The 26,904-nt window shown below is 42.0% G+C and overlaps 2 protein-coding genes across 12 annotated transcripts in view; both read right to left on the minus strand.

The window, feature by feature from the left end:
• Positions 1 to 1,513, minus strand: part of gapvd1 (GTPase activating protein and VPS9 domains 1) — a 54,370-nt gene extending 52,857 nt beyond the window's left edge. For all 11 annotated transcript variants that reach the window (XM_061259855.1, XM_061259854.1, XM_061259853.1 and 8 more), the window contains exon 1: positions 1,353 to 1,513. The gene's annotated coding sequence lies outside the window, so the exon portion shown is untranslated. The remainder of the gene's footprint in view (positions 1 to 1,352) is intronic.
• Positions 1,514 to 5,647: 4,134 nt separating this feature from the next.
• On the minus strand, positions 5,648 to 26,161 carry LOC133140746 (apical junction component 1 homolog). Its single transcript, XM_061260915.1, has 2 exons — positions 25,936 to 26,161; positions 5,648 to 11,442 (listed from the first exon to the last, which is right to left on the minus strand). The coding sequence occupies exon 2, from the start codon at positions 11,386 to 11,388 to the stop codon at positions 8,092 to 8,094; it is 3,297 nt and encodes a 1,098-aa protein (XP_061116899.1). The 5' UTR covers positions 11,389 to 11,442; positions 25,936 to 26,161; the 3' UTR covers positions 5,648 to 8,091.
• Positions 26,162 to 26,904: the final 743 nt, after the last annotated feature.

The following is a 26,904-nucleotide window of genomic DNA, read 5'->3' on the forward strand; positions in this document are numbered from 1 at the left end:
TGGAAATATAGCGAATTGCAGCAAGAGAACAGACATGGCCCCTAGTGTTAAACCACCACGTTTCACTGAAACATTATTGACGGCAGAGACGCATTGACGGCTTAATTTACAAATTAGTTAGCATCCACGTGTTGCTTTGAAAAAGTCAATCGCAGATGTCATTTTAATTGTAACTGTTAACTGGGCGACTTGTTGTAAGCGACCACTCCCATTCTCAGGTGCATTCAGACATAGGTTAAAATGTTTTAGTTCAACTAACGTTAGCAGTCTACCAGCTAAATAGTGATTAACATTTGTCACGCTAAATATATAGCTAATAAACTACCAAAAAAAAAATACACATCAACACAAGCTGAAACGCCAATTAGTGTCAGTGTTCGACAAGGCTGTCAGGTATGCCATGCCATTAATCTAGCGGATGTTAGCCAACTAACGTTACAGTAACCTACAGTCTAGCTCTGACCGCAGGCATTTGTCTATAGCCTATATCTTTCTTCGCTGATGACACTAAAACTGACATTCACCAAAAGCAGGGGGGTTCGTGGAGGTCTCTAACGACTATGATATTATATCGAGACTATGAAGCAGAAACGTTAATGACACTGGTCATCGCAATCCAGGGTTGCGCAAACGTTAACTTTACTTGCGTTTGCTAAATCTGGAATGCGACACAACCCAAATGACAGATTAGCCAGCTAACCCAATGAAACAGCAAGCAGCTAGTAAAATATCCAGCTACCATACGCTAGGCGTAATGTGACAAGTTAGCAAGCCGTTTTCAGTGGTTAAATGGTAGCTAACATTAACCATTTCCGGTATCTTTTGCTTGCTTGGATCTGACATAAAGAGCTAACTATATAGCTAACTATTAGCTAAAATGAATTTACCTAGCTAGGTAGCTAACTTCGTTACCCCAAACACCTAATGTACAATGCGAACCTTGCTAAGCACAGAAACGCAATTAGCTAGCAAATTAAAATGTTAAACTGAAAATTGCAGCAAATCCCGCCTTTATTCCAAAGGATCAGTACCAGATAACCCTTAAATTCACACGTAGCTACGCTAGCTTCACTAACGTTAGTCAACAACTTCAGTGTCACAAACACGCTGACTGAACATTTAAGCGTAACAATCACTAGCTAGCTACTAGCCTAGGCCCAACTAGCTAGCTTTTTAGCTCAATCGCTAGCTACATATAGCGTATGACAACGATCCTGACCAGCAACAGCTAACTCCCATTGCAAACATGCACATTATCATTAGCTAGAAAGCTAGCCAGTATAGATACAGCAAAGTAATGTTGAACCACACCAAGATGCCGTCACAGATCAGTTAGCTAAATATCTACTCACTGAATACACTTCCGAAATGGGTCTTTCTGGTTGGGTTTGTTCGTACGTCTTTATGATATAGCCAGCGAGCTTGCTACTTGAGTATTTTCTGCTTTCCCCTCAGTCTTGTCACCTAAAGACAGCTAGCGAGCTAGCTACCTCCCTTTTGCAAACCTACCCCGTCCCAGATACGCTGGCTGTCATTACTATGGGACTTGCGCCATCCGCATGTGCGCACTGATGAAAGGAGGTGCCATAATATGTGGGATTTGTAGTTTTTCATGCCACAAATGTATTTGAACAATGAATTCGCTTCAGCTCGGTCTGCCATAATTTTATATTGATAATAATAATAATAATAATAATAATAATAATAATAATAATAATAATAATAATAATGATAATGATAATGATAATAATAATAAATAGTAGTAGTCGTAGTAGTAGTAATAGTAGTAGTAGTAGTAGTAGTAGTAGTAGTAGTAGTAGTAGTGGGCGTATTACACTATAATGAAAGAAAATACCCACGGCTGGATGTTCTAGCTGAAGATTTAAAACTCACACTGGCCCTGACTGATATCAGTGTCAGATATGAAGAAGGTAAGTGCATTGCCCTGTTATTTTAAAGTCTAGGCAGTATATAACCAGCAGATGGCGATGACATTACATGGATTTGAAATTTTAGAAGAAAAAAAAAGATCACGTCCTGTGAACTCGCCATCCTTGCTATGATTTTAAAGTATTGTCCCTGTGAGGTAATTCTAAAATATTTTGGGAATTCTATGAATAATGTCTAAATACAAGATATGATTTTTTTTTTCTGGACAACATTCTGGCTGCATCTGGAAAAATTTAGAATTTTTGTTCAGTGTTTTCAAAATGTTAAGTTTTTTAAATAAACAACAAATACCTAATTCACCAATGGATTTAGTATTGATCAACCAAGCACAGTGCTGGATGATTCACGTCACAAATCATCCATTGAAATCATGGTCAATAAATCATTGTGCCATTTTGCACTTGTACACACAACATGCTCATGCTTTGAATCAACCTTATCCAAGCAGTAAGTATACGTGAGTACACATTCACGCTGAGTGTCCAATACTTTGCAATGGTTGCCGCAATGTAGGATGCAATTTCCCTGGCACAACAATAGATTAAACCTTTGGGGCAATTTAAATGCGAAGGGAGTTTTAGTCCTGTCAGTCATTGAGTGGTAATCATTATGCAGCATGTGCTAATTCATCAGTTAGACATGGTGTTGCCCAGAGAAAGACATAAAAATAAATGAGGTCTTCTCACTGCACAGATGCGACCATCTCAGTAGTAAAAAGATTGCAGTAAGCTCCTTTTCCCTGTGTGCCATTATTTTAATGGTGCTGTGTTTTGTATGGATATGGTAGCTGTAGGTGGTGTGAAGTGAGACTGAAGGTCTAAATGGCTGGTGCTTATAAATAAGTTTGTGCTGCATGATCAGTAACGATGAATCAATACCCTCTCTGATTTTGCACCTCCACACAACTTGATCTGATGTACAGGAAGCAAGACTGCATTCCCCTGAAAAACAGGGAGATCGACCCATCCTCCAGTTTACCTGTGTGAGAGGAAAGACCAGGTGTCTGTATCACAAAGCAGGATTACTGAGTGAGCTGGATAACTACCAGAGTAAAACCTGTAAAATCTGTAAAATCGACTGAAGTAAAAAGAGCTGTTCCAGGTTTTACTCAGTGCTGTTATCCAACTCACTCAAATAATCCTGCTTTGTAATACTGGCCCCAGACTGAAGAATTAGTTTACAATGTGTCTGCACCAGTCTATGTGATAACCAGCCGCTGTGGATTTCATGCTAATTAAAGTCACTGGTGGCACAGCAGAAGATAAGTTGTAGTTAAACATGTCAGGCTATTGGATAGAACTGTTATAATATTGGTTTGAATTTTTTAATGATTCAAATATAAGTTCCATGTTACATGCTACTGAAGTTATTCAAAATGTACTGTACCAAGTGTTGTTGATAATTCATGACATATTGCAGACAGCATTTTGTGGCTTGTTGTAGATGCACTAAAGGCTTGGGTGCACAGCATGCCACATTTTTGATATTATAAGAAGAAACCTTGGGAGGAACCAGACTGAATAGGAAGAGCCATCATTCTCTGGGTTCATGCAGACAAAGTGATAGTGACTTTTCAGTCCGTCTAATCACTTCAGGGCTGGTTTTTAAAGATTCTGTTTCATTTCATATTATATGCTTTTCAATTGACCAATGACTGTTTCTTGACATTATACATTATTATACAGATTACTGATGGGTACAACAGTGTGCCGTATGTGTTATCCTAGCAGTCACGCTGTGTGTGGGGGGTTGTGGGTCATGTATTGGCTGGTGCAGGAAGCACTGCCGGCTGGGCTGGTTGAGCGTGGTTACAGTGCTCTGGGTGATCTCAGGGGCATGCGTGTGACAGCCATGAATTATACATTTAACCAAGCAGAGAAGTAAGATCGACCATGTGGTCCCCTTGCTGAGGTCATTTTGCGGTCCCCCTCAGTGGCTTGCAGGAGAGGATGGGGGTAAATACGTACACAGAGCATGGAAAACTGTTCTGGGCAGGAGCCAATATTAAGGTTTTAGGATTCTATCTATTCTCACACCACTTTCTGTAACTGTGCAGTGAAGATTTCCATACATTAGCTGGCCAATGACTGTCAATGACCTGAAATGGCAATGAGAAAAAAAATGCAATGCAATACAACATAGTTTATATGATGCTGGTGTTTCTTTCGATTTTCTAAAAGGAGCTTTTTTTTTTTTCATTATAGGCAAGGTTGCAGCACAATATTTACAACAAAATAATAATAGTAAGACCAGATAGAAAAATAGCATGCTGCCTGGTTTCCCAGTTTGTGTACATTACTGGCCTATCCTGCTCCTACCAAATTGCTGAAGCAGGTGTGGGCTTGGTTAGTACTTGGATGAGAGACCTCCTGAGAAAACTTGCTGCTGTAAGTGGTGATGGCGTGCCAGTAGGGGGCAGTAGCCACAACACCCAGCACAGTGATGGGGACACTGTGATGTAGGAGACGTCGTCTTTTAGTTAAGGTGTTAAACCAAGGTCCTGACTCACTGTGGTCATTAAGGATCCTATGACACTCTTCACAAAGAGTAAGGGGTTCCCCGGTGTCCTGGCTACATTCCCACTGCATCCTGCCACCAAAAGCACAAAATGGCAGCTGTGCATCACCCATGTGGGTGCTGCACATTGGTGGTGGTTGAGGTGAGTTCCCCCCTCATCACTGTAAAGCGCTTTGAGTGTCAGGGCTATATAAATGTAATGATCTATCTAAATGCGGCAATGACACAACCATGGGCCTCTCTACTATACATACAGTACTGTGTAGTTTCAGACACTGAGCCATCTCCCGTTACCCCTGCCTACATTTCATTATTTAACCGTTCCATATAATTGACATTGAACAGAAAGCGAAAACGAAGCCCCCTGGAGACTTGCTGTTAGCCAGCCATTCACACACCGTCGCTCAAGTCCCAAAGTGACCGTCCCCCATGATTTAGCACGCCTCCGGAATTTAAAAGGAGGGGTTAAACCCCGCGTGACCAGCGGCAGCTTGCGTCGGGCATCTCCGCCTACCTGGAAGCGAAGCGCGAGCTGTTCGCTCGGCGGTGACAGCAGGCTCCCGCAGCGGAATAACGAGGGCATTGTGGCATGCCTGCGGCTGACCTGTCGCCTCACCGCACAAACAAGCCTGCCCCCGTTTTTCTCCCCTTTTTTTCTGTCTGCTGCGTGGCAGCGCCACCAAACAACCTGAAAGGCCCCCTTTGTCAAACGGACAAATTACCCAGGAATTACCCGTCAAGCCGAAAAAGGACTCACAGCAAGGAAAGTCACGATGCACTTAGCTGTAGTGATGGCAAAAAAAAAAAGAGATAAAAGTAATGTATGTTGTTATTCCTTTTAATTATACCTTGCAGAAGGTAAAAGGCAATAAAAATAGAAATAAAAAACAGCTTTATATGTTCAACTTAAAAGTATTCCCATCATTACATTTAGTTAGTTCTAACTTAGATTTTAGTTCTAAGGCTAGCAATGTAGGTCTCATTTCAGAAGTGTGTGAACTGTTACTTTGTTGGCTGGTGCAGGGGATGGCATCTATTGGCTTTGTCCCTACAAATAAAGCTTGTGATTTGTTATGCAAAGGACAAACCTGAATCAAACGACTGAATCATCCCCCCTCCCAACCACCACTCCATTGCGTGGTGTTTGCTTTCTCTGTGAATCAAGGGACAAGCAAGCAGGTTCAGTCTTGTGTTTCCAGTTCATTTATTAAATATGGTTTATAAATAGTATGCAGTGAAACAGAGGATGACATTTTAAAAACGATACAATGAAGAACATCTTCCCCATGTTTGTTTTTTTTTTTCATTTCAACAGGAGCTGTTCACTCATAATTTGAAAATATCACCCTCCATTAGTATGCATGACATCATTTACATTTTAGTGGAATTAAATATAGAACTATTTTCTCAACCAAAATACTTTATTATTTGTATATTTTTCAAAAAATATTAAATTATCAAGCAGATCAGTCTATATTTATTATATTTATTATCATTGTCATGACAAAAGGCCAAAATATGGATAGCATGCATTCAATCAATCATTCCCTCTGAACTGCTTGCAGAAGAGTCTGAGGGAATCAAACACTAACATACAGTCCCACACATCCGCGCACACATAGCATCTCCTTGTTAAACAGAAAGTCCACTGCAGCACACGGTTGGGCGAAGCAATAACAGCAAAAATGAACACCAGCACTGGAGAGCAGTGAACAGATAACAGGCCATAAACCGTGTCAAAGGAGGGAGAAATAAATTATAACAAGAAAGGATGTTTCAAAAAAAGATAACTAGTGCATAACATCTCAAGAATACTGAAACATTGTGGCCTTTTTTCACCAGGCCTTCTTGTTCTTGTGAGTTTGCAGATGAAGTGCCTCCCTGTAGCTGAGTACCAATATGTTGTATCAGTGCAGTACTTTCAAGACTGTTCGTTGAGGAAAAGAAAGACAGAAGATTTATTCTCTTTGTCTGAAATGTATGGCACATTTTAGGGATGGTGAAAGGCTTCTTCATCTCCAATCTGATTTTATAAATTAGTAATAATTCTAAATCTGCAACTGTAACTAATTCACATGCTGTACATTAACAAACTCCTAGTTTTACATTGTTGATTTGGTTAAAGAATTCACAATCTGTGTTTTTACAATAGAAACATATTGAGGCATTGCAACAAGCCGACCACAACACACATTTACAACTGTAACTATGTTAGCTTTCAGAACCACACAGCAATCGCGGTAAACTCTGATACAGTAGATTAATGAATTATAAGGACAAACACTGGTAGTTACAAGAGAATCTCTATTAAATAGTATCCATTATAAATTATTTCACGGTTTGTTTTTAAGTGTGTCCTCTAATGTTTCTGTTTGAATTTTTGGAGGTGAACATAAACTGACTTTTACAATTAACTGCACATTTGGTTTCTAATTGTACAGTATGAGCTACATCTTAGATAAAATGAATACAGACCATACTAGTATTTTCTTTTGTTTGCAGCTCCTTCATGTGTATTGAAAGCCAGATATCAACTGCCAACAGAACATTTGTCAATAGGTTAAATCACACTACTAGGACTCAGATTCAGCTTATCAGAATATCTGTGTTTCCTTAGACTACTGAAATTTATTTTGGAGTTGACCAGAACTTTTCCAGCCTGGAAAATATTTTTGAATCTAACTCAGTGGGTAAATCTCAGTGGTATACCTGAAAATATTTAACTTAAAATGCTTTTCAATATAAATATCTTATATAATAATGCACAAATAAACAAATTTTACAGTTCCAGTACTGTAAAATGATCATCAAAGTACAAAGCATGTGCATAATGTTTATACTAAACATTTATGTAAACTGTTCGAAAATGACTAGAAGACACTGCAAGCAATTAAGACTGGGAAAAAAATGCTTAATGCAGGTAGAATGAAGTGGATGGATTTGGTGACATGCTCTTAGTTCAATTTAAATAAATTTGACAATGAAGCTGAAATGTCACAAACGAGTGACCTATGGTTTAGACCAGAACTGCCCAGCCTGTTCCTGGAGATCTACTGGCCTGTAGGTTTTCACTCCAAACCTAACAAAGCACATCTCATTCAAAAGCTAGAGATCTGTTGTTGAGCTGCCAGTTAGTCAAATCAGCTGTACTGAATAAGGGTTGAAATGAATGGTATAACTAATTCCATTGTGGAATGGTAGATCTCCAGGAGCAGGATTGGTTTAGACAATGTTAAACCCAGAATATTGAAATTGGCAGTAAACCACAAGAATGCAAATGTAAGACAACTGTAATTGAAAAAATAAGATGACGTGAAAAGAAAATGGTTACGAATTACAAGACCAAGTGTATGTCAAGAACCAATCCTGGTTGACTAAATGTGTGCATGTGTATCTCATCTTCTTTAATGAATCCAACAGACAAAAAGATGTAACTCCCCTAAGATGAACAACAATGAATGGAATTATTATGAACAATGTCAGCTGGAAAACATTAATAAAACTTTTTTTTCTCATAGTAAAATACATATCTACAAACATTAATAGTAAATATGCTTGTTGCGTAACTATATACATTATTCATATAGCTACACATACAATGGATGACATCAGAGGTGCAGTCGATTATATAATGTCATCTAGAAGATGGGGGTTAGCCACCCAGTCTAGTGTCCGTGGCTCAGAAGCAGCCATAATCATACACATGAACTGCTTCCCGGTCCTCTTGTCTATGGGGTAGATGGTGGTAGGTGTGAACCTCTTGTTACTCTCTACAAACTCTACAAGTTGCTGGTAGACTTGGGGGTTCTCATGGCGCAGGAAGACCCCCCTGGTCCGTAGCTCCCGCTGGATGTTGATGAAACAGATCTCCCGGGCCTTGCGACCCTCTTCTCCCTCCTTGTCTATGTCAGATGTCCCCGGGGGCGGGGTGAGGATCAGTGTCTCCATGTCACTTTCTTTCTTCAGCACCTTCCTCTCTGGGCTGGTGGAGGCTAGGGACACCTTAGCGTACTTCCTCACAGTTGGGGCTTGGACCCTAGGTGAGGGTCGGTCAGGCACTTGTTCACCCACGGCGATAGATACATTCAGGAGGAAACATTCGCTGGGGTCGTATTCATCTCCAGCCTCTTGGAGCTCCTTGCAATAGCTCCCCAGGTTGTCCTTGAAGCCATCCAACTCCCGCAGTGACAAGTAGGTGGGGGCCATGAGAAGGCTCTCCAGACCATACTGCAGGAAGTTTTCAGATGACCCTGGGTTGGGGAACCCCAGGAAGAGGACCCCTCTCCCCCGGGAGAGGTAGCCCACCTTGGCAATGCGGGAGAACGCCTTGTGGATTTCCCCCGTCTCCCGGCAGAACTTGATGACACGACGGCACATGCTGCCCACGCGACCGTACAGGCAGCTTTCCTTGTGGACATCCCAGTCCTCCCGCCTGCAGTTGCGGGAACAGTAGTATGTGTAGCAGCTGTGGCAGGACTTGAAGTAGAGGCAGGCATTGAACAGGGTCTCCGTTCTCCCGCACTTGCTGTTGGAACACATCATAGTGTCATCCTCATCTGTGCTCTGGTCTGGTGAGCACTCATCTGTGCTCTTTTGTACCCCATCACAGCCACTGTCCAGATCCTGGTGAGTTTCTGGGCTTATTTTTATGGACGTAGGCTGCTTGTTCATGGGACCCTGGTCCTCTGGGCTATTGTCCTCTTTTTTAGTGGAGGGGTCCACTTCGTCCTCATTGATCAGCTTCTTGAGCTGGTCCAGAAGGTCCTCGCTAGGCCTCCTGCTCGATGGAGGCTTGTAGTCAATGACCAGGTCAGCCAGAAGCTCATCTAGCTGCTCAAGGCTCTGCTGTAGGGAGTAGCTGTTGTGGGTCTTCTCTTTGGCGGTTTCCTCCGGGTAGGAACACAGCTCTTTGACACCGGGACAAGGATCCCTGCCAGAGTCCAGCGCATCCCAGCTGCCTGAGCGGACCTCTGCCTTACTGAGTTTGCCTGGGCGAATGTCGTTGTCAGTGATAGTGATCTCTGGAGTGACAAACCACAACCTTCCTGTGGTGTTCTTCAAACCATCAGTCACACCAGCACCTCCGGTGCCCACACCTTTCTCCAGCAGGGAGGTCTCCGACAGGGAGAGGGCTGCATAGCGTCTGGGTGAGCTGGAGAGGTTCACCACCACAGGCTGACGACGGGCCTCTGGGGACTGCGCCCTCTTCCCCTGGTAGAGGAGGTTCTCATAGCTTCGCCCACGTTGGACAGGCTGCTGCTGTTCCACATGCGGTGGGTTCAGAATGTTATCCCAGGACCTGGAGTAGGGCCTAGCTTCTGCCCCCAGCCTGGCTGGCTCCATGCAGTGGTTTGTGTACCAGGGGGTCAGCACTGGCTCCCCTCTCACTCTTTGAGGGGTGAGCTGGGCGGAGGGGTGGTGGAAAGTGTACCCTGAAACATCTGAGCCATACCAGTCCTCGGAAACCCGAGGGCGTTGCCGACCCTCAGTGTGGTAAGCTCTCAGGGGAACGTGATGCTCTAGTGGTTGTGGCGGTGGAGTGAAGGACTCATTCGTGTAGAATATCTTAGATGGGATTGCCTGGACTGGGTATGTCCTGGGGTCCTCCCTGTAGTATGCCCTAGCAGGTGGGGTCTGGATGATATAGGTCCCTGGTTCACTGGTGGAGTAAGGTCTGGGGTACGCAGACTGGGTTGGGAACTGGCGGGGCTCTATTTCAGAGTAGTATGGCCGGACGGGGAGGGTGTGAAACATGCGAGTCCTGGGGTCGTGGGCATACGCTGCCTTGGGGGTGTGGTTCTGACTGTGGATGCTGTACTGATCATCCGAATAGTATGTTCCGGAAACCGTAGCCGGGGAAGGGTACCTGCCAGGGTCGTCCGTGTAAAAGAACTTAGTCGGCACATTGGGGATGGAGAAGGCCCTTCTTTCCCGACCACGGTACTCCCTTGGGGAGGGCATCCCCTGCAGCGGTATCTCCACAGGCTGGGTGTAGCTGTTGGGCATGCTGCTGGCGTACTGGTATGCTTGCCTGAAATCCCCACTGTAGCATTCGCTGGGTGTCGGTGTTCTGGAGGTGGAGATCTGCCGGGGGGCACTCATGCCGTGGTGCCGTTGCCAGAGCACTGCCGGACTGACCCTCCTAGCCGTGTGCTGCAGCACCGCCGCGTCTGGCTTGATGTCTACCCGACATTTGACGTGGGGGCTGGTGGCTGGCTGCTGCTGCCTATCTGGCCTGCTCTGGTCAAAGCAGTCGGTGACGTAGAGGGGCGAGTAGCAGTTGGATTCTGCCCGTTGTGGCTGCAGCTTGATGGGGTGTACCTCGTTCATCAACGGTCCCCGGCTAGACACGTAGACAGGAGGCTCTCGGCGCGGTGAGGCCTCAGACTTCTTGGAGGTCTCCCGCGATGCCCGTTGGGCCTCCCGCCCTCTCCTCAGCACAGGAGAGGATACCTCAATAGGCACAGGGGTGAAAGTGGTCTTGACTCTGGGGGTGCTTTTGGACCTGGCCTTCTTTTTGAGCTCAGGCCTGGTGGCTTCACCACCGGCCACCTCGCTGACTACGTGCTGAGGGCCCAGCCGGGTGTTGAACAAGTCAGGCGAGGAGAACCTCAGGTGACCCTGCTGGGCAAGGGCGGTCCAGGTCACATCTGGGTTAGCCACATGCCTCTCTGACCTCCGCCGCAACGGGTACTCCATGGAGGAGGAGGCGTGGGACTTGGGGTCGTCCAGTGACTCTATGTAGTCGAAGCTGCGGCAGTGCCTCTTGTTGATCTTCTCCTGATTGTCCTCCAGCTTGCCGATTTTCTGGGAATCACATTGTTCAGAAGAGTGGAGGGACTCGGTGCGGGAGGAGGGGTTCACTTTTATGTCTCGATATACAGTCGATGCCAGTATGTCAGGTGGATCTGTGCGTGTCATCTTAAAGGGACTTGTCTAATTCCCCCTTTCAGTTTGTTTTGAGGTTAATGCTCTCTGTAATAGGGGAAATAAGAAGAAGAATAAAAGAAGAACACATTAGATCAAAATAATGTAATACTTTATGTTTATGTATGCTTGTTATGTTAAAATAAATACAAATTGAAAGCTTGAAAGCTTGAGAGCTTTTCCTTTGGAAAAATACAACTGCAGAATTTATTATATTCACTTATAATATTATATGACATTACATCACTGTCATTTGGCAGAAGCTCTTATCCAGAGTGACGTACAATAACTGCAAATCATAACCTGGGAACAATATTACAAATATTGTTCATTTTAAATTTTACTTTTCAGGTGATATTACTGTGAAAATAACTTCCCAACAAAAACAGAAAGAAACAAACAATCTTTCAAGACAAATATGGATTATTTAATGTGATGAGCTTGTGCACTTGTAGATTTCATTAATATACAATAAATTAAAATTAAATTACTTTTCAAGTAATTTTATTCATCAGGATCCTATTATAAGGAAAAAACGGTTTTAAGCCAGGTATTTTTCACCTTGCTGGGGTGATTTTCTGTCAACACCAAATACTTCACATGAAATGTTCCTCCTGTCATTGAGTGGAATCACATCAAGTCTCAAAATAAACTGAATAAATCATGAATGACCTTATTATGGTTATCATAAAACATCTTATGACTAATAGTCAAATCAGTGTCAGTCAGTAGGACAACGTGGCATAACTGGCCATTGTCTCTCACTGTGTGTGTACAATACAGCCAATAGCTGGCATCTGGCCTCCCCCTGAATACCACAATTTCTTCAGTATTTCTCGTTCATGGTACTTTCGACCTTCTTCGCTTTCTTGGGAGGGGTGCCAACACCACCCTATCCTCCAAACTGTCAAAAATGTTAATTATTTGCTAGATTTGGCGACACTGATATATCACAATATGCAATAAAACGGAAGGGGTATTTATCTTGGTTTGTAAGAAAAGGCTGTATTCATGTACCTGTGATCAATCACTCTACACAAGATGTTTGACACTGTCATCTCCATTTGGTAGCATGTTACAATACTGTTACTGCACATGAATTGATATTAACTAATGCAGTTGTTAACCAACTAACTACTGATGAGGTAATTTTTACAGCAGTACAACTACAATTTAATACCAATTCATTTTGGAATGAAAAACCTATATATGTTTATCATATGGTTTGCTAATGTAAAATATTCATGTAACTAATACATTATTAGCAAGGTAACAAATACTGCTTAATAATGAATGTATTTGTACATCATTAATTCATGATTAACAACTACATTAGTTAATGCCAATTCATGATTCTCACGAAGTGTGACCCTCATTTTTTTGATTTGGCGTTAATTGTGTTTTACAATGAAACTCTTACTCTTGCCAAGATGTGCTTTGGTTTGCACTCCACCAACTCATTGCCTCAAAGGGGTGTTTTCACTTGTGATTGCCTGCTAATGACTAACTAAGTGGAAAATCCACTTTCTTTCTTACCAATCCATCAATCAAAATGTCAGCACAATAATGCCACATACAATAACTCTCTCATATGCACACTCAGCTCTGGTCTTAACGTCAGGAGACAAGAAGGAGAGTGTTAAATTAAGCAGCTGCAGAATCCTGCCTAGTCCAACAGTGACCGTGCGATATGAACTGATGCCTTAACGCCCATAAGGAGAACATTAATTGGACAAACATTAGTTCTGATAAGTTCTAATAAAATGTACCCTATATTTTAAGCACAGCCTATACGGTGATATTATGAGTGCATAACTTTTCTTGAAAATAAATGTGTTTTCCACCAATGCCAGAAAGAAGACACTAAGCTTTTAAAAATAAATGTGTTACTTAATAATTATATTTATTGCACTACTGTTTCTTCTATAAAAAAGTATAATGTAGAGTGAATTGTTTCCTGCACAGCAAACAAATTTACCTTAACTTCCCATATTTTGAATGCCATTTAGGATATTTAAGCTGCAACCTCCTCAGTCAATTCAGCAGGATACACACTGGCATGTGTGTCCTTGTGTAGCCAAGCAACCCTTCCTTTCACTTATGGAGTCCATTGGTCCAGCTTGTAGCAGAGAACTTTATTTGCTCAAGCAGACTACAAGTGCCTCTTCACCAGAGTCGTTGTGCTTGGAATGATATTACCGGCACATCCAGCCAACCAAAACCCTCTCTCCCTGGGTGGCCATGCAGCCAACAATGCGTATCCAGTCAGCACTATAATGGCTAGGGTTTGAAACTAGACTGTGTCAACTCCGACCTGGCCTTCTGAGACTGTGTGCAGGAACACCCATGGTGAATCTGTAAGGGAAAGGTCAGTGATCTGTATAAACCCAATTCATATTCATAAATATGCTGCATTGAGCATTATGTAGAAAGAGTTTCAGCCCAGAGTTATCTATTACAAAAGGCATATGATAAATCACTATGTGCTAATGTACTGTATATGGTATATTTTTGTGCAGTGCTCATTACTGTTTTCTGGGAGCTCAACTTCTTTAATTTTTGTTTACACTGCCATTTTTTAAATTAATACATTATTTTTTTATTTGCCACATAATACGTCCAAATCCCACCGTAATTTGGAATACCCAATTATCTGCAACCACAGCCACATTCATTTGTGAACCCCACTGCCAATTTTCTTCTCCTCCTCAACACTTTTTCACTGACTAAGCTTGTACAGAGTGGAGTCTGACAAAGATCTTTCATAGACAGCTTTGACATGCACTCTACAGGTGTCCAATAGTGGTCGCTGAAGGGCGATCAAAGGTGGATCCCCAACAAACTGAGCCCTCCCATACCCTGGGCGATGCAATTGGCAATAGCACGTCACCCTGTGGAGCTACCAGCCTCAGTCAGTACTGCGACCAGCTGGATTGTAAATACACTGATGTATTTTGAGTCCATACTTGTTACAAGGCTCATTAGCACAGGATGATAAAGCATAGCGTTGAGTCTGATGGAGAAGCCTTTCCCTTGATGAGTGTGTCATTCCACACACCTGTACACCAGAACACCTGTACAGGTCTGACCACAGATGAGCAGTGTTGTACTATCTCTCTGTCTCTCACAGTTTGGGTCACCCGCACCCAACCAGTCCTCTGAGATGTCAATCACACGAGACTCCTGTATCAGAGCTGACAGAGAAAAACAGTGTTTCCCCTGGAGTTCATCTGGGCCCTGGAGCCTCTCTCAACTATCAATCACCCAGCACACCTGTCCAAACATAATGACAGCCCTGTTCACCCTGAAGTGCATAGCCAGTGGAAAAGAGGGGTGATCAGACAGATGCAGGCTACTGCCAGGATAGGAATACCGCCATTAAAATCCGCAAGAGCACTGTCAATGGGCTGTATCTTCTTCCTCCGTGAATTTAATATTGAGCATGAATTTAAGTGGATTATCTCTCTCTCTCTCGCTCTCTCTCTGTCTTTTGAAAGTAAGCAGTAAATCAGTTTCGTAAAAAATAAGTTTTGTCAGACATTTTCTCAGTAGACTGATTCAGTTAGTAATTTGGAGTGTTTAAGCTTGTTTCGTTTGTGCTCGGCAAGACAGCAAAATGCCACAAAACTGGAATGAAGCAGTGATTCCATTTTTGTTCACTCACTGGTTGCATTTTAAAGATATTGGGGTCATGCAATCATGCACACACACACACACACACACACACATGCACACAGACACACACACACACACAAGAACAAACACACAAACACACACACACACACAAACATACAGTACACTCACCCACACATACAAGCGGACACACACACACACACAGACGTATGAGGGCAGGCAGGGTGGGGAATTTACCTTTTCGCCCACCAGTCACACTGACTGGTAGATGCCAAAATTTCACCTGTCACCTCACATTTTTACCAGACATTTTTTTTTTTAATCACAGAAAAAAATGATTAGTCCCATTGCATTAAAAACCCTAAGAGAATGGATTTGTAAACGAGCCACTCTACACAAGCTACTCTGTCACAATTTACCTCAGTGTATAGGTATGTTCATTTAAATCAGTTGGGCAGCACTGTTCTTGCTAGGCCGTCTCACAGCATTAAATCAAGTTTAATCAGAGTTGTACTCATACACACAAGGAGGTTAGCGAGTGTGGCTAACGCTCGGCCGAACAGAGCAAATCATTACATTTTCTTGAGGGTGGTGTGAATTAATTTTCCACACTGGTAGACACTGACATACACTTATGCACTTACATTCACAACACACATACACACAAATGCATACTCACACACGGACATGGATGCATACACACACTGAAGCATACACACTGAACCATATCCCATAGAAAAATATAATATTATAAAAAAGGAAATGGAAAACAGAGCAAGAAATAATAGAGTAATCAGTTTTGCAAATGGCGAATAAATAAATGAAATGCCTCAGGATGACTCACAGGCTAACATTGTACCTCACAGCATTTCAGCCGTAATTACTCTACATTACTGTGTGGTGATACACCTGAGGCAGCCATTAGAAGCTAATCCTCAGCATGTGAACTCAACAGTTCTACTATTACTAAGGGAATGATATATTTTGTCCTTGCAATGTAACCATCTAAAAGTCTGTATATATCAGCAGATTTCCCCAACTCTAGCAAGTGAAAGTAATGGGGGAGAGTGCGCAGATAATGGAGTGCTAATGTACTTTGGTTCAGTTAGCCTTCCAAACCCCTTGCTCACTTCTTTTATTTGTATAAGGTAGGGGGAAAGCTGACAGACATGGCATCAGATACAAGAAGCGGGCCAACTATGGATCAGCTCACTCCCAGTGTAAATACCAGCACTGATGTCTGTACACAGCCAATCTTACTAAATACACTCAGCAGCTTCAACTTCAAAAATAAAACATGTTATTGTAATTCAATTCAAAGGAGTTTAACTTAAAAGTTAACGACAACTGCATAATTAAACAGATTAGGCTGCACTACTCAAATGTTTCAAGGCAACTGGCTTCCACAAAACATTTGAGTAAACTGTACCTTTAGGCTTTACAGTGTGCAATATTGTCCTAGGTGAGTATGTGAATCTCAAATGAGTTTTTTATTGCAACTTAATTAATTAATGTAATTGCTGTTTACGATAACAGCCATGGTGGAGGAAGCTGATCAAGACAGGTCAAGGTAGGGGCATGAGTCTTAAAACAAAATAATGCGCAATTCCATAACAGTGAATTATTCGCTGAACTGAATTGTTATTTTGAATAGTACCAAGCAGTTTAACTGGTTGACCAGTTCAGACCAGCTCCCAGCTTGACAAGGTTCGACCAGCTCAAGCGATGTTTTGAAACAGTTGGTAGCTGGTTGACTAGCTGCCAGTGGAGACAAGCTACCAGCACTAGCTGGTTGACCAGCTCATACCCAGCTAGACCAGCTTTATAACCAGCTTGGCCATACTGGTTGACCAACTCATACCCAGCTAGACCAGCTTGACCAGCTCAATTTTCAAGCTGGTCAAGCTGGCATAGCTGGAATTTACAGTAGGGCAGTCCAAATAGAATCTGAATTATGTACCAGTCAGACAGGGTGCTGCGCTCCTACTTCTCACACACACCACACACACACACCGATTGCCACGGGGCATCACAGGGTCACCTTCACGCCAGTGCTTCATCAGCTGGTTCCAAAAACAGAGCCATGAGATCATTCCCTGCACACCTGTCCAATTTTTACACTCGTTTCACACTGGGAAATTGCAGTCGCTTAGCACTTTGGGCGTAGCGCTGCAAATCATCTCAATTTGATTACATTGACTGTCAAGGCATCTTAACGAGCAATCGTCACAGCTGAGTGAATATCTATATGATCCATAAAGCCTTGCAAATATAGGGACACCGGGACTGGGGAGCTGACTCACGGCAGTCTTTCAAACATGGCATAAATAATCCAGTAGAAAAAACACCCTGTAATTTTTTTTCCTGTCAGGTGGCTGAAGCTAAGCCCAGGCTGGGTTTGGTTAGTACTTGGATAGCTTCTTTAGGAAAGCCAGGTTGCTGCTGGAAGTGGTGCACGTGGAATAATAGGGAACAGTCTTCCCAGGAGACCAAACAAGAAACAAGTGCATCCTACTGAAGTCTTAACATCACTTGTCACAAAATAACACTTTACTGCAAAGACTAGAGAGCTCCCCATGGACTTGGCCAAAATTCCAAATTTGGCGGTGTCCATCTCAGACCTCACCATACCCCAGTTTAAATGGCTAAATAAATCCTTCCCTGTCCATCTCTGCCCATGGGAAGAGAATGAGCTGGCGCAGAAATGTCTGCGTGTGTCACTCAGGTATGTGCCGCTGTTATGTTCCTGTTTCTGCTCATGATTCTTTTCTCTTGGAATAGTCATTCTGCCTATGATGGAGTTGAGAGAGATCAAGAGTTTATCAAGAACACCTGGCTACATGCATTCTAAGGGACAAAAATGCCCATCCCCACCCACTTGGAGGCCTCTCTCTCTTTAGCTCTCTTTAGTTGATTCCTGCTATCTATTGTTATATGTATTATATAATATATTATGTTATGTTATGTTATATTTTCTTCACACGTTGTTGCCAAGGACAAACGTTGTTGCTGAAGAGTCACTATTTTGTTTTCTCAGGAGGAAGAATAACTACTGGTTTAAAATTATGTCTTCTGCAGTCCTGCCCACTTCCACATCCAACATTTACACATCAGCACTCTGATCTTGGTTTGTTTTGTTCTCTTGTGTCTATGGTTTCATTTTGGGCTTTTCAGCACCTTATTTTGTTTGAATAGCATATGGATTTGTTTGTTACAACTGTGCCCTGGTTAATATAAGACAAGTGGATTTTTTGGACAATGACTGTATTATAAAATTTGGTTCCCCACAAAAATGAAAAATGTAAATAACATACTTAAACAATCATAGTTTATAGTTTGTGTATGCGATCTTTCATTGAAACTGGTGCCTTGAATGAATACTTTGTCTCACTGTAAAATGGTGAAAGAACAGTCTGAAAACAATACGCTTGGTCACGGTTGTTGTGTTACACTCAGGCACAAGCAGGGATGTCCGAACCATCTTCACCAGCTGTGGAATTAATCAACAGAGGGAAAGAAAATAATTACAATGAGAGTTTGGGACTGCTGAACAAGGGACACTTTAAACGCTCCTCAAAGGAATATATATTGGTGTTAGGAGAACTGAGCAAAAACAAACAACAAAAATGTTAAATTAATTAATTCATGAATCTGCTCTTCAGTTCTAACTGACATTTTTGACAAAAATGAATTCGTGTCATAAATACATTGTTTATATGCCATTAAACATATTTGGTATCTTTACAGCTCAATATCTCAAAACCACTCAGAACACAGATTTTTTTTTTTTTCAAGGCCTCGGTCTATTCCATTAAACAACAAAGCAATAAACAAATGGAGTAAACAAATAAACAAATGGAATCATTATAAATCTCCGAATAGATCCCAGTTTGATTAGCCTCCCACCACATCCTTACATACTGGAGGAGACTCAAATAACTGTGTTAATTATCAAAACAAATATAAATTTGATTTCCATCCCAGAGTTCTAATTAAGCTAACATTTTCATGAGGCAGTGCTACGGTCACCAAAATAAGCCCCAGCAAGAAATTAGAACATTGGCGGGAGATTCCTTAGGCCTTGGTAGATTCCTCAAGCTGCTAAATTGCTATTGGACGACTAACTGCAAAGCAGCAAATGTAGATCATTCACGATTCATAATTCATCATTCAATGATGTTCTGAAATTTATGTTCTGATGTTAAAAAATACACCTTCATCGTCTGCTCACCTAAAGCGTAAACAAATTGCTTTAATATTATGGATGGTTATTTTTAAAAGATTGTATTGGATCTCACAAAGTTTTTTGGATTGGATATCACAAAGTTAACAGTTCATTAGCCTATATATTAGCATGGATCACATGTATGTTATTCAAATGCTATTAACTAACCTTACATGTGAATCAAAAGTTATAGATTAACAGTCATGCCAACACAAACCCTTTCCCCTTACCAAAAGCTAACTCGAGCCAATAAAACATCCTGATTCGCCCCTAGTAAAATAACTTTGGGACCAGCAATCTGTGTGAAATACAATTGTTCCATTTAATGATTCAATGGCTTCTTGACCACCAGTGCTGACCTTTGGATGTGTAAATTATACGTCTTGAAAGGACACAGTCATATACCATCTTTATCCCAGACAATCCCACACCTTGTTTCATACATTATTCAGAAGCTTGTATTATGTATTATGGACAACTTGTATCAGTCCTATAACAAAGTAGCTTTTAATGATTCTCTTTCAGCTCATCCTACAAAGATCTCAGCCTTTTGCAGTTAACAATATGAGTCATTGGGTAGAATAACCCATTTATAATAAATAGACCAATGAGCTAATGGGCCTACTTTGAGAGATACTCCATTCATTTAGAGATCATCATTTATATATCATTATTTTCTTGTCCAAGCACAAAGGCTTGCCGATGACTGCAGGAATACACACAATGCTGTTCTAGAAATCCTCATTGAAAAAAAAAAAAATAGAGATCTATTCAGCTTTGTTTAATAAGACAAAATGGCACATAGACTGAAACAGCACTTGTGTGCCACAGTCCAACATTGTCCACTGGGAGGAATTAAAGGGCCTCACATAAATAGTTGTTGCTTAATCTGGAACTATCAATGCCATCACTTCAACAAGGCAATTAAAAGGGGGATTTAAATGAAAATACAAACAGTATACCCACTTCGTGTGCTGAGCAAGGTCATTAATGATTTGACGAGCATACCCAAAGGTCACATAGGCCACATGCTAGTGCTTCCTTTTTTAATACAAGCTTGCAGTAGTACGATTCAGATGTCCTACTGTCCTGACATCTGCGTGTATTGAAAGCATGCTTTGTGTTCCCTTTGCCCTGAGTCCGGTTAAAGCAATTTACAGCACATTTTAGTGAAGGCGATCCAAACAGAAACACCCTTCCCTTGGTTCCCTCCCAGCCCCTCCCTCTGAGGGCCATCTGTTCTTGCTGGGCTGGGGAGAGATGGCACTGACCACCCGTCTGCTACGCAACCAGACACTGCCTCCGTACTGCACTTTAGGTCCTCTGTGAGATACACTGACCCAGTTCAATGTTATGAAAGGTATTTATGAAAATTAAGCAAACCCTACACCTTATATTTAAAACCACATCAAACCACCATAAGAATCCCTCTGAATTCCATCTCACACATCTACACAGGTTGCACTGACCCCACCCCACCCCACCACCCCAGTTCTGATATTTACACACAAAAAACGAGATTATACTGAACATGCTTAAACCTTACATCCACAAGCAATGGACCACCTATTTTTAACCCCAGGCCTTACATCCAATATCTCCATATAGATAGACCTATCTACTGCAGGACATTGATACCCTAACCTACAAACTCATCCAAATGGAAGTATATTCCTCAACGGTATTCCTGCATTACATCTTTACCCCTACACTACATCTCAGGACCAAAGCTATGCTTTCTGTTCTCTCCTATCTCTGCTGTAGGTCATATACATGGAACACATCTGACAGCCAGACTGACAGACATCTGATACCTCCCAGAGGCAATGTTCTTCTTCCGCTGAGTTAGTGGACACACAGCCACACACGCCTCTGTGTGTGCCTCTGTGTGTGCCTGTGTGTCCACTAACTTAGGGGAAGAAGAGCATTGCCATATCTACATGCAGGCACACACACACACACACAGACACAAACACACACATAAGCACACACAAATGAACACACCCACCCAAGCACACATACAGCACACACAAAAGCACACACATGCTGACACACAGAACACAGCACACAAACATACACAGTAAATATGAAACACTAAAATTTGCAACACACAAAAAAGACAAAAAAACAGTTAATCCGATCCAAATTGAAATGCCTCAAAGACATAAACCACACATTGAGAGGTCAGACTAGCTGAGCCAATACACAAACAATGACCAGACATATCTGAGACAGATATATCTGACCGCAGACCAATTTCATTTGGAAGACGCATATGGTCAGAGTCAAATGGCTGCAAGCACAGCACCCCAGGGTAATTTTCCTCTGACATGATAAATGTTTTTAATTACGAGTATTTATTTTTCATTTAGCTCTGCCAGCTTTCCGGAAGCCTAAAGGACAGGGGACCGCAGAAAATCTTCCTGTGCCGCGACCTTCCGCAAATCAGCCCTGACATTTGTGTCCCCCACAGCACACCCAAAAATGATCAGGGGTGGTTGGGTAATCTGGAGTTTTATTTCACTACTGACAAACTGCCTGCTGAACAAACTGATTGGCAAATATCGAGCAAACATTAAAGGCCTAGACGCATCAGCGTTCTCTTCACAGACTCACCAGGGCTCTGATCACATCTCCTCTGCCCCACGGGCCGTAAGGAGCCCCTCTCACATCCGTGCGGGAACCCCGCTTATTTATCCACAGTGTGGAGACAGGAAGGATGGGCCCTGCCGCTGGAAGTGCAAGCTGGCATCCAGCTCTCGCCAGGCTGGTGTCAGTCTGTTCACCGTTGGCACGACAAGAGGGGGGTAAGTAATGAGTAGAGGGCTCAAAGGCCTTTAAAATGGTTCTATCTTACTCTCCCGAGGGCACTCAGGTGAGATCATTAAAGTGCACTTACAATGCAGAGTCTGGGGAGATTCGGCATCCAAAAGGGTGCCGGGTCAGTGTTTCCCTATGTGTTTATTTTTAGAAAGCCGTGAAAAAAAGTATATTTCCCTTTCCTTCTGTTCTTGTCATCACTTCCACAATGATCTGATAGCATGCTAACACCCTTTCAGAGTGTTGCTCCTCTAGCACCCTTGGCAAAAGACAACAGCATAACATCTCATTTATTAATCCTTTCCTCAACAGAGAATTGCTGTTTTCCTCCAGTCAGCTTCCACATCTTCACTTTAATCCACTTATATCTCTGACCCCAGGACACAGGGTAATTATGTCCTACTCATAAGGGCTCAGAGGAGAAGTGGCCCAATGATGGATCAGACATAATGGAGGCATACCCCCCTCTAGCTTCCCTGAAATCTTCAGACACCGGTGTAAGTTACAGTAAGAGACAGCGTCTGCAAAACTGCTGTGTGCATGAAGGTCAAATCGATAGATGCATGACAACTCAACTGAAACCAAATGCCAATGTAGTACAAAGCCTCAAGTCAGGGAAACAGAAAAAGGCTCCTATACGATACTTTGGGACATAACTTTCTGTTATCTCGGGCACTCCACTCCATTTAAAACAGCAAATGCAAAAAATGATCCAACACGTTGTTTCCCATCATCTTTTCATTTTTATGAATTGTGAGACCTGTCATTTCCCCACAAAAGTGCGTAAACACAGATCTGAGTATATTTTTCACTCTAGATTAAATCAGGTGTCTTGCTTCAGTCAGCATATTTTAGCTCACAAATTCTAGGAGTTTTTGAGGTTATCCAAAAATCTGAATATATGGCAGTTTTTACTTTATATTCTCTACAACACTTATCATCACAGTCTGTAACAATGCTTATAAATATAAATGTATGCAGTCCACATGCAAAGCACTTTGAGCTACATTTTATGTATGAAAGGTGCTATATAAATAAAGTTTATTATTATATATGCTCTGGGGCTATGGTGTGCCGTCAGCAGCCCACTGATTTGAGGCAATCAGAGGGCCTTGCTGTGCTGAAGAAGGCCTTTTTTTAGCATCAAACAGGTCAGCAATTGACAGCGCATGGTTTCTTCCACCAACAGTGGGGCGAGCTTGCTAGTTTCCTGTTGCTGTTCCATGTTTGCTTGTGAAGGCAATGCCAAAATTTGAAACAGGCCACATGAAAAACCAACTGTTTAAATACTTGCTGGAAGTGAACCTGTGCTCTTGTTGTGTATTTTCTGTGTAAGGTTTCATGTATATTTCATTTATACAGTAATACATAACGCTTGTTGTTCATTTCACAATCCACTCACCCAACAATAGTGCGTCTTCAGGACAAAGTTGTGCTGTATTTCAATGCATTAAAGTGTATTTGCGCCGTTCACCGAACACCAAATTTTAGTTCTATGAAGATTTTTCAGTTAAAGGACTGTATTTAATTTCCTAAACTGAACGAAATGTAATGGAACTGACCATAACCCCAGGACTAAACACCCAGTGCTGAGGATACTCTTCTTTTTGGCTGTCTGCAGACAACAGTGGTTTGCAATTTACTAGCTCTTGAAGGGGTTATATAAGGAGAATAAGTAATTTATCAGACAGAGCAAGAGCAGATCAAAGAGAATTGTGCCAAAGGATGTGTGTGTGTGTGTGTGTGTGGGTGGGTGGGTGTGTGTGTGTATGTGTGTGTGTGTGTATGCGTGTGTGGGTGGGTGGGTGTGTGTGTGTGTATGTGTGTGTGTGGATGGGTGGGTGGTTGTGTGTGTGTGTGTGTGTGTGTGTATGTGTGTGTGTGTGTGTGGGTGGGTGGGTGTGTGTGTGTGTGTGTGTGTGGGTGGGTGTGTGTGTATGTGTGTTGGGGGGGTATGGGGTTGCCACACCGCTACACTGACAGCAGGGATGTCTTGCATCACCTCCTCCCCCTGAATGCTCAGGCTCATCTGGCAGCCGTTATCTCGCTCCACTCCCTGGCCATACCCCAGCATCTGTTTCATAAAGGTCCCCTCCAAGACACACAGGGTGCTGTGACAGCAAAATTAATCAAAACAACGATGCAACCTTTTTTATTTCAGTAATCATACTATAAAAAGTACAACTGTGCAAGCAACTGCCTACCTGTCACAACACATGCTGAATTAAATGCCAAGAGACATGACTGCCCAGCTCTGCTAAGTAAACACAAGTTTCTTCTTAAAATTAAATATCATTTTACACCTGTCACACTGGATTTTGGACCTGCTTTCCAGAACCTCAGATGCCCTGTAGGCATCCGGGAGAGCTTCTGTAATCCTCCAGCACGTCATAAGTAGATGCTCAAATCCTGCCTCTTCTGTCAAATGGAAAGTACATTTTGTAATATAAATGTCACATAACACGGTTAAAAAAAAAAAATTGTACATTAGCTAGAAACAGATACAGAACAAATCTATTTGAATCAAATTGAGCTACATGGATGTGTAATCTGTAGTATTCACGCTAACACTGAGAACGCACCAAGATTTTATATTACACATCTTCTATATCTAGGCTACTACAGCTCTGTTACTGCTATTGAATTCATTTGGAAGGTTCTATCATTTTTGAGATCCTGTGTAAATCGATACTGTTAAAGCAGGAATCATCAATCTTCACCTATTAAATTTTGATTTTTTTGTTGTATTATGTGGCTTCCTATTGGAACCGGGATTAACCTGCCTTTTGGGCACACCAGATTATCCGATATCGTCGGAAACACTGATCACCTCTGAAGTCTGAACTTTTACCTTTACCAACTCTAGCCTGCATCCCTTTAACATACACCATGCCATTGTTTCGCAGTTATTTTTCGTCTAAATGTAATTCACTGGTCATACATTAAACAAGCAATAGCCTACTGCTAAGCATTTTTAATTTAACTATAGGCTAGTAACTACACAAGCAAGAGCTGAATGTAAACCGCACATATCGGTCATAGAGGTTTCAGCACTATTCGCGGTCTAATAATACGCGTTACTAATAATAAGTCATTATATAAGGAGCGAGTTTCTGAATCAGATCCACTTTCCGCTGTATCAGAGAGTGAGCGCCACAACAGTCCCCAAGCCACGGACAGCTTTGAGACTATGCGAAATAAGCACAGACGCTTCATCGCCTAGATACCATACAGTAAACTCCGTCGTATCGGCGGTCGTGCAAAGGTGGAACACGATTTGTTAACAATGTGAGCGGATTATGCGCTCCCCAGTGGTATACTGAACTTGTTTCACTATACATCGCCGCCTACGAGATGCGTGTGTGTGATTGAATAAAATAGGTAATTTTATTTAGGCCATTTCACATTATAATACATTTTCAAAGAGAAGCGGGTTCTTCAAGAGTTTATACTGAACATGAACACACTTAAGAACACACTTACCGCATCCATGCGTATACTACATGCACACACCTTTAATTTGATGGACATCGAAGCCCACGCATTGGCTACTCTACCTACAAATTGGTTTTAATTGATTGCGGTGATTGCAATATCCACGGTATTAAACAAAACCTGAACCACTTTGACTTAGACCGTGTTGAAACATAAGGTGACAGTGGGTTGATTATACTATAACACTAGCTATAGAAGAGCTGCCGTCCTAAAATTGAAGTTGGCTAGGTATTGGTAATGTAGCCATCGACCCTCGACATCATGATAAGTAGCCTAAGCATTCTCACATTAATTAGAAATTAAAAGCAGAAGACAAATTCATGTTGCCAAGGTTGGTAAATTGACTACACGAAATATTTGGGTCTTACCGTTATGCACCGTAATCCAATCGCATGGTCACCCATTTTTATCATATATTATACGATGCTACGATGAAACGGCGAGTGTAATCCTCGTTCGTTTCGTTCAGTCATGTAGTCTCCATTTCTTGCCGGTGACCGTGCGTTGTCTGCACCAAATGCGTAGGTTACTTCGAGTGTACATTTCGCGCAGATCCCCCTGTTTCCTATGCGTATAGTGTGCAATGAAAAGGGGTGTGACTTGCGCGCTTGTATGTAGCCTACGAGATGCGCGTGTGTACGCGTTTGAGTGAGCTAGCAGATACAACTACAATTGGTGATAGGCTGCTGGTCTGCGTTCGATGGCAATCGGAATATGTACGCTATCAAAGGTCTTTATTAATTCCGCCTCTATCGGTCTTCGTCGACAATGCAGGTTCTGGATTAAATCTCTTCCCTCTTCCCAGTTGTTGTGGTTGTGATATTGTTCCATATCTGCTCGCCTCATTTCCTGAGGGAGAGAGGGTTTAATTTCACTTTGACGGTATTGTTTATAGCCTCCTTCATTCAATTGTCACCTCGCTTGTTCAATTCCTCTCACCAGTAGTAACGATATACATGGGAGCAAGCCCTACGTGAAACAAAAGTTACTTTTCCACAGTTCTAATATCCCACAATTGTATTGTTTGTAACCTGCTTCAAATAGGCTACGGAATGCAAACAACGCATAAGAGGAATTATTTCCGCATCAAGATGTGAAAGATGAGCATATATACATGCTCTCTATTTGAGCCTGTACTAGTTGATCTAAAAATGTCCACTACAGAGCCTATCATAATAATAACAGAGCCCTAAAAATAATGGTAACACTTAATAATAAGGTCACATTAATTGGTATGAACTAATGTTAACATGAATGAATGATTTACAAATGTATGTAATATGTAATATTTTTACATAAACAAACCATAGTATAAGTGTATAATTAGTTCAGCATTA

Source organism: Conger conger, chromosome 11, assembly GCF_963514075.1.
Source record: "Conger conger chromosome 11, fConCon1.1, whole genome shotgun sequence".
Classification (NCBI taxonomy): domain Eukaryota; kingdom Metazoa; phylum Chordata; class Actinopteri; order Anguilliformes; family Congridae; genus Conger; species Conger conger.

Coding starts and splice junctions, on each gene's coding strand:
- LOC133140746 (XM_061260915.1), bottom strand. CDS start 11,388: ATGACACGCACAGATCCACCTGACATACTGGCATCGACTGTATATCGA.